Here is a 6,840-nt window from a genome sequence, read left to right as displayed (position 1 = left end):
AGATCCTTGGTCACTGGGGAGACAGAGGGAGGCCAGGAAGACTCCGTGGAGGGGTGCAGGCTTCGAGGGCCAGGATGCAGGGAGCCAGTTCTCTGGGTGCCCCTCCCGCCTGGGCTGCACCCCAGGCCCCACTGCTCCAGGCCCGGCTCTGTTTGCCCAACTAGGGAGGTAGAGGCAGCTTCTGGGCTGTGCAGATGAGAAATGAAGTCCCCACCCCTTAAGCTATGCCCTCAGGAGGCTGAGGCAGGAGGATCACCATAAATTTGAGTCTAGCTTGGGCTACACAGAGTTCAAGGCCAGATGGAACTATACAGCAAGACCCTGTCTCAAAACACAAAATGTAAAGCTCTGGACTGCTTATTATCTAAAATCATTAGACAATTCTTAATCACCATGTATTGCAAACATATACCAATAAAAATCAAAAGAGCCGGGGATTTACCTCAGTGGTTCCAGAGCCTGCCTCGAAAGCGCAAGGACCCCAGTTCAATCCCCAGTACCACAAAAAAAAAAAAAAAAAAAAAAAAAAAAAAAAAAAAATCAAAAGTAAGGCCAGTGTGGTTGTGCACACCTGTTATCCTAGCACTCAGGAGGCTGAAGCAGGAGGATCACCATGAATTAAAGGCCAGCTCAGACTACATAGCAAGTCCCTGTCTCCAAAATAAATCAAATTTGAAAAAAAACAATTCTGGCACTTTTAAAATGCACTGAAAAAAGGCTGGGGGATTTAGCTCTGGTTCTGCCGCCTGCCTCGAAAGCACAAGGTCCTGAGTTCAATCCCCCCGCAAAAAGCACTGAAAATTTGTATAAAATTCTGAATTTAAAGAATCATAATACAGATAATTGTCCAACAAAAAAGTAGGGAATTTCACATGAAGGTACAGGCTTTTTTACAGGAAGTCTCTCTGTTGTTCACAAAGTGAGAAATTCTGTTAAAATCCTGAGCCTGATGGACTTGATTTCCCTGGTGGTTCTTTGGTTTCCAGCAGTCTGGCTGCAGAACAAAGACAAGAGATGAGGCCCAGTCCTCAGGAGTCAAACCTCGAACACAGACCAGGCACCGCCTGGGTCCCTGGGCAGGGGCAGCGTCTCCCAGGGCACAAGTCCTGGCTCTGTGCACACCAGCTACATACACACAGAGGCAGCTGCAGACTGAAAGAAGAAAACAAAGTAGTGGAGACACCCTGGGTGCCTCTGAGTGACAGCCCCAAGGTCCCACGGCTGCCCGGACAGCCTAATACGTCAGAAACCTTCTTGGGGTGACAGCTATGAGAACACACTGTTCACTGCCTGGAGTTGTTTGCTCTGCTGCTTTTGAAGGGTTGGTTTTTCTTGGAGTGTACGTTTTTATTCTGTTCTATCCCTGCATGTTGGGTCTCTCTCACCGCCCGGATGTGACTGAATCGGGGCTTGTTTGTAGCTCTGGGTGGCTCCACAGCTCCATGTCAGCACCCAGAGTCTGAGAAGTTAAGTCAGTGCCACCCCATTTCCAGCCCAGTCACGGCCCCTCAGCAAAGCTGGCCAAGCTCAGGAGGCCAGCGTTCTGTCCTCAGCAGTGTGGGAATCGGAAGTCGTATTCCCAGTTCAACCCGTGTACTCACTCTGCTTGTCTCTTGAATAACTATCCAAAAGTGCTTATCAGTGGCTGCCCTGCAATAGCTAATAATATTATCCTTTTAAAGATCCCCGAAGCCAGGTGTGCAATATATGCCTGTAATCTCACTGCTCGGAGGCTGTGGCAGGACTATTTCAAGTCTGAGGCCAACCTGGTTTACATGGAGAGTTCCAGGGCCACCTGATAACATCCTTGAAAGATCCTGTTTCAAACCTCCCCCCAGAACATCCCTAAAAAAATGCAAATCTGTCCAAGTCCTTATAACCAACATGTATCTCTGATAACCTTTAACTGACACAATAGGTAAGATGGAAAAACCACACAGGATAGACAGGCAACCTTTCTACTAAATTAAAACTTTATTGAATAAAGAACACTCCAGAACACACAGTCTGATGGGCCAGGTCTGCGTCACACGCAAGGCAGCAGGACACACAGCGGTGTAACACGGAATGTCAAACGCACCAGGCTTCTCCGCTGCCCGAAACCGTTTGATGTGGTTGATGCGGGAGAAGAAAAGTAGGAACCTCGGACTTTCACCGTTTGCTTGGGATGAGTTTCAAAAAGGCACTTGAAACTGGTCGATGTCTCTAGCATACAGTTCAAATAAATTAGTTACACGCGCTCTCCCCAAAGCTCTCAGCTTCTCCTGTAGCCCCAGCCGCCCAGACGAGTATGGACAGAGGACCGGTCCTGGACTGTGTGTTAAGGAGGCCACGAAGAGGACACCAGCTACTGCCCTCCTCCTAGGGACACTGAGTGACAGTGCCCCCCAAGCCTCCTGCCTCTCACATTAATGACTAAAGCCTGTTTACAGTACTAAAATCCTATCATTCAAGCATCGATGATTATATTTCAGAAAAAAGGAAACCATTCATTTCGGTAATAGCATTACTGCTACATTCTAAAAAGAAAAAAAAAAAAAGAGAAAAGGAATTATAATCAACAAAGCCAGTATCCACAACAGGATAGTGGGGAAAACATTTTAGCAAAAGTGTGCTTTGCCACACGGTAGGAGCCTTACAATGTAAACAGGGCACGGCCCATCGTGGCCATGAGGAAGGTTCGCCTGCATCATTTCCCAGCCTGTGCTGCACCTGTCTGTACCAATGCATGAGAAACAGAGCACTCGTGCGCGCGCGCACACACAAACACACACACGCGTGACTGGCAGGTGCCAGGTGTGGCTTTTGTGTCCCCAACACGACCTCAGGAAAGTGCCCAGGACGCCTGACGCTTCCCAGGGTAAAGAGCCTCCAGGGGTGTGGGTGGGGCCACGAGAAACCCTGTCAGGATGGGTGTGCATGGGGTGGAGGGGCGTGTGTGGCAGAGCCTGCTCTGTGGGCCTTGTCTGCACTTTTAAATGACACCAGAAGTTTAAAAAATACCTCAAAAGGGAGTTGCAAAAGCCCACGACACCACCGGTTGGCCTGGAAAGCGCCCTCCAAGTGCAAAATGACACGGAATGTTTCAGCGGAGGCACAAGGCGTGCACAGTCTTCCATCTTTCTCTTCTTGAAAAGAAGCAAGATGTTCAGGAAGTGTTTATTCCTGGCCAAAGGCACTTCAGTTTCTTGGTAAAACAAAGGTTAAAAAGATATATGTAGCCACAATCACCAGCCACCCTTTCACACACTCAGAGGCGCCCGGGGTATGGGGAGGAAAAGCCCTTACCTATCTATACCCACTACGCAAGCCAGGGCCGAAACCCACGGAATCCACAAGGTCAGAACCAGCCGCGCCTCCTCCCCCCGCACCCCAGAACCTCGGTGCTAAGCCAGTCTGCATCGCAGCCGCCGGCTGCCCCTGGCCCAACAAGAGCCCCGGCGCGCTCCTCCTGTCTCTCCACACCGCCGCCCCGGGGCCAGGCCTAGATCTCCAAGTCGTCAGGCCGCGGCCGGCTGCTGGCCCGGCTGCTGGCCCTGCTGGATGGCCGCTGGTCCACTAGGGCCAGGGGCTGGAGTTCAGGCCCAGCCGCCACCTTCTTGGCATTCTGGGCGTCGTCAGCGAAGTCAAAGGGCTGGGCATGGGAGTTGGAGATGGTGCTGCCTGCCTGACCCATGCGGTTCTGCTCGGCGCTGTAGTTGGCCCAGTTCTGCTCGCTGGCCTGCTTGTTGTAGTTGCGGCAGGAGGAGTTGTTCCTGTCCCCGGTCACCAGCTTGTACCCGGGCGGCGACATGGGCGACAGGGGCGCGGTGGGCGAGGAGCAGCCGTTGAAGTAGGCGTACTTGGGGGAGCCACAGTCCTTGGAAGGACTCAGGGGGCCGCCGGCCGGGTGGTAGGGGTCGCTCCGGCCCTTGACCCGGTCCTTGACGCCCTTGAAGAACACGTAGAAGAGCTCGATGATGTTGAGGGCCAGCGACACCAGGGACACCACGAGCATGAAGATGATGAAGATGGTCTTCTCGGTGGGCCGGGACAGGAAGCAGTCCACCTGGTGCGGGCAGGGGTCGCGCTTGCAGGTGTAGACGGCGCTGAGGCTGAAGCCGTAGATGTACCACTGGATGAGCAGGAAGGCCACCTCGAAGACCGACTTGAACAGGATGCTGATGATGTAGGTGCGCAGCAGGCCGCCGCGCATCTTCACCTTGCCGTGCTCCTCGATGCCGTACTTGAACTTCTTGATCTCGATCTGCTTTAAGTGCATCTCCACGTTGGCGCCGTCCGTCTGCGCCACCTTGAGCTCCTCCTCCTTCTTGTTCAGCTTCTCCTCCTTGCGCATCACATAGAAGACGTGCGCCAGGTACAGCAGCGTGGGCACCGACACGAAGATGATCTGCAGCACCCAGAAGCGCACGTGCGAGATGGGGAAGGACTTGTCGTAGCACACGTTCTCGCAGCCCGGCTGCTGCGTGTTGCAACGGAAGGCCGACTGCTCATCGCCCCAGGCCGACTCCACCGCGGTGCCCAGCAGCAGGATGCGGAAGATGAACAGCACCGACAGCCACACCTTGCCGCCTGCTGTGGAGTAGGCCTGGACCTTGTCCAGCAGCTTCCCGAGGGCGCTCCAGTCTCCCATGCTGCCTGGGGCTCACCTGTGGGGACAGGAGGAGGGTGTGAGCACTGGCTGGCACCCAGACGGAGCCTCACTCTGTGGTGGAGGCTGGCTTCTAACCGAAGCCAACCCTCCCGCCTCAGCCTCCGGAGTGCGGGGACCACTACACCCAGCTGACTGCCGAAACACTGCGAAATGCCCATTACCCTCCCGGCATTCTTCAAGAGCAGAAAAAGCACCAGGACGAGCGCAAACTCCCGTCTCATTTTCCACCCCACAGGACTCGCCTCCCGCCCTCCAACATACTGAGAGGCAGCAGGGCCCGGCAGAGGCTGTGCCCACGGCGCCCTGCGGCTCACTACCTCCGGTGGGCAGCGTGGCCTCGCCTAGACCCGGGGGGCAGGTGCCAGGCACATGGCCCACGGCCCATGTGGCCAGAGGTGAGCAGCAGGACGGCCAGTGCTAGGCACGCCAGGTGCAGACTCACCCTGTGCCCATTTTGCTCACCGTTACTCAGAGAAAGATCTTGTTTTGCCTTTTTTTTTCTCCGTTTGCTCTCTGAGCCAGGCCCTGCTGTGCAGCAATCCAGGCTGCCCTGAACTCACGGGCCACCCTCCTGCCTCAGCCTCAGGCTGTGGTGCCCGCTGCCGGGTGAAGCTGCTGTATCAGCACTGGCTCTTCACTCAGCTCCTTCAGAGCTGTGGAAATAAGAGAGAGCGGCTGCACTGTGCCCAGATCCACCTCAAGGAGTCCTGCCTCCCACACCCTGTCTGCAAGTCGTCTCCGGGACGCAGTCGATCAGTGCTCGTGCTCAGTGCTTGGTGCTCGGTGCTCCGCCTCCCAGCCCGACCGCTCCAGACCCAGTTCCAGATCCAGACCTGGCTGCTCTGCTCCAGCCGGCGGCCGGTGTCCAGGCCCGGAAAGCCTGCTTTTATTTTTAGTCACTGTTTAAAACAAGTGTCCCAGGTGACTGTGAAAGTTTCAGATTAGCAGACAACAGTTTCTCGTATGTTCTGGTGTATTCTTATTCAAAATATTTGGAAACGGGATCGATGCCAGGAAAGCTCAAAGGCACAAGGTGTCTACAAAGTCCTGGTGGCCCCGGACTCCTGTCCCGCCCTCCCTGAACCACCTGGCAGCTCCCAAGCCACAGGAGACGCTCGCTCGGCCACCCACAAAAGACCTTTCACACACAGCCTCTCTCCTAACTCGCTCTTCTGCTAGAGCCTTAAGACACCCTCCAAGCTAAAGATGTGGTTGCTTCCTCTTACTGAAAGCTAAATAGGTCTTTTTTGGTACCAGGGATTGAACTCGGGACCTTAAGCAGCAACACTGAGCTAAATCTCTGGCTCAGTAAGTGAAGTAGTTCTTACAAGCAGAAATTGTCTTTACTTTTCACTTTAAAGATTTTTTTTTCCCCGAGAAGAGACAACAAACACAGGTAGACAGGGTCTCTGATTCCTACAGTGGGCTCTTCGGTCTCTCCTGGTTTAAGGGTGGAAAGAAACAAGGAAGAGGAACTCTGTTAATACTCAAAAGACAGGAAATCATCTAGAAGTGGAGGAAAGGTCCACGAAGTCCCTGATAAGATCGCAGAATGAATTTGAGGGGGTGCTGCGTCCAACACTGGACACCCAGCACCTATTGGGCGGAACCACTCAGAGCCCTGGCCCTGCTTTTCCAACCCCCCGTGGGCAGTGTCCACTCCCCACCAGCATCCACACAGCAGGAAAGCCTGCCGGGGCTCTGACCCTCACACAGCCAGGACCTGCCTCCCACATGCCCTGCTGAGCCTGCCCAGGGCCTCGGTCACCTCCGGTCACCTCCCCGGTGTCCCTGCTGCCAACCGCACTGCAGGCCCAGTCTGCAATCGCCCCCCTCCCCCCGCAGCTGGCCTGGCTGTCTTCTCCTGTAAGCCAGCTCTCCCCACCTTGCAGGGACGGATGGCAACACCCCATCCTGTCACTTCCTCTCCGGGGCGCCCCACCACCTCCCCTGCGGCCCAGGCTCGAGCTGTGCCGCTGCTCAGAGACCAAAACCTGCCGGCTGGAGCCCTGGGCGGCGCACCTGTGCCTCCTCCCTTGTCACTCTTCACCGCAAACCACCAGAGTTCCCACCTAGCCAGGGGACTGGGGTCAGGCAGAAGCCAGGGCGCCTCCCGTTAGGGCCCTGCTGGGCAGAGCTGCATCCCCAGCCGCGGGATGGCACAGATTCGGGCGTCGTGGGGGTCT

General features: G+C 55.1%; 1 protein-coding gene across 1 annotated transcript; it reads right to left on the bottom strand.

Moving 5' to 3' along the window:
• Positions 1-1,955: 1,955 nt before the first annotated feature.
• On the bottom strand, positions 1,956-6,461 carry Gja1 (gap junction protein alpha 1). Its single transcript, XM_010638250.3, has 2 exons — positions 5,117-6,461; positions 1,956-4,649 (listed from the first exon to the last, which is right to left on the bottom strand). The coding sequence occupies exon 2, from the start codon at positions 4,631-4,633 to the stop codon at positions 3,485-3,487; it is 1,149 nt and encodes a 382-aa protein (XP_010636552.1). The 5' UTR covers positions 4,634-4,649; positions 5,117-6,461; the 3' UTR covers positions 1,956-3,484.
• Positions 6,462-6,840: the final 379 nt, after the last annotated feature.

The sequence above is a fragment of the Fukomys damarensis genome, unplaced genomic scaffold (assembly GCF_012274545.1).
Source record: "Fukomys damarensis isolate Sample0158 unplaced genomic scaffold, DMR_v1.0_HiC HiC_scaffold_14, whole genome shotgun sequence".
Lineage (NCBI taxonomy): Eukaryota > Metazoa > Chordata > Mammalia > Rodentia > Bathyergidae > Fukomys > Fukomys damarensis.
Note: the sequence above shows the minus strand (reverse complement) of the source record. Positions and strands in the feature narration are given on the sequence as shown.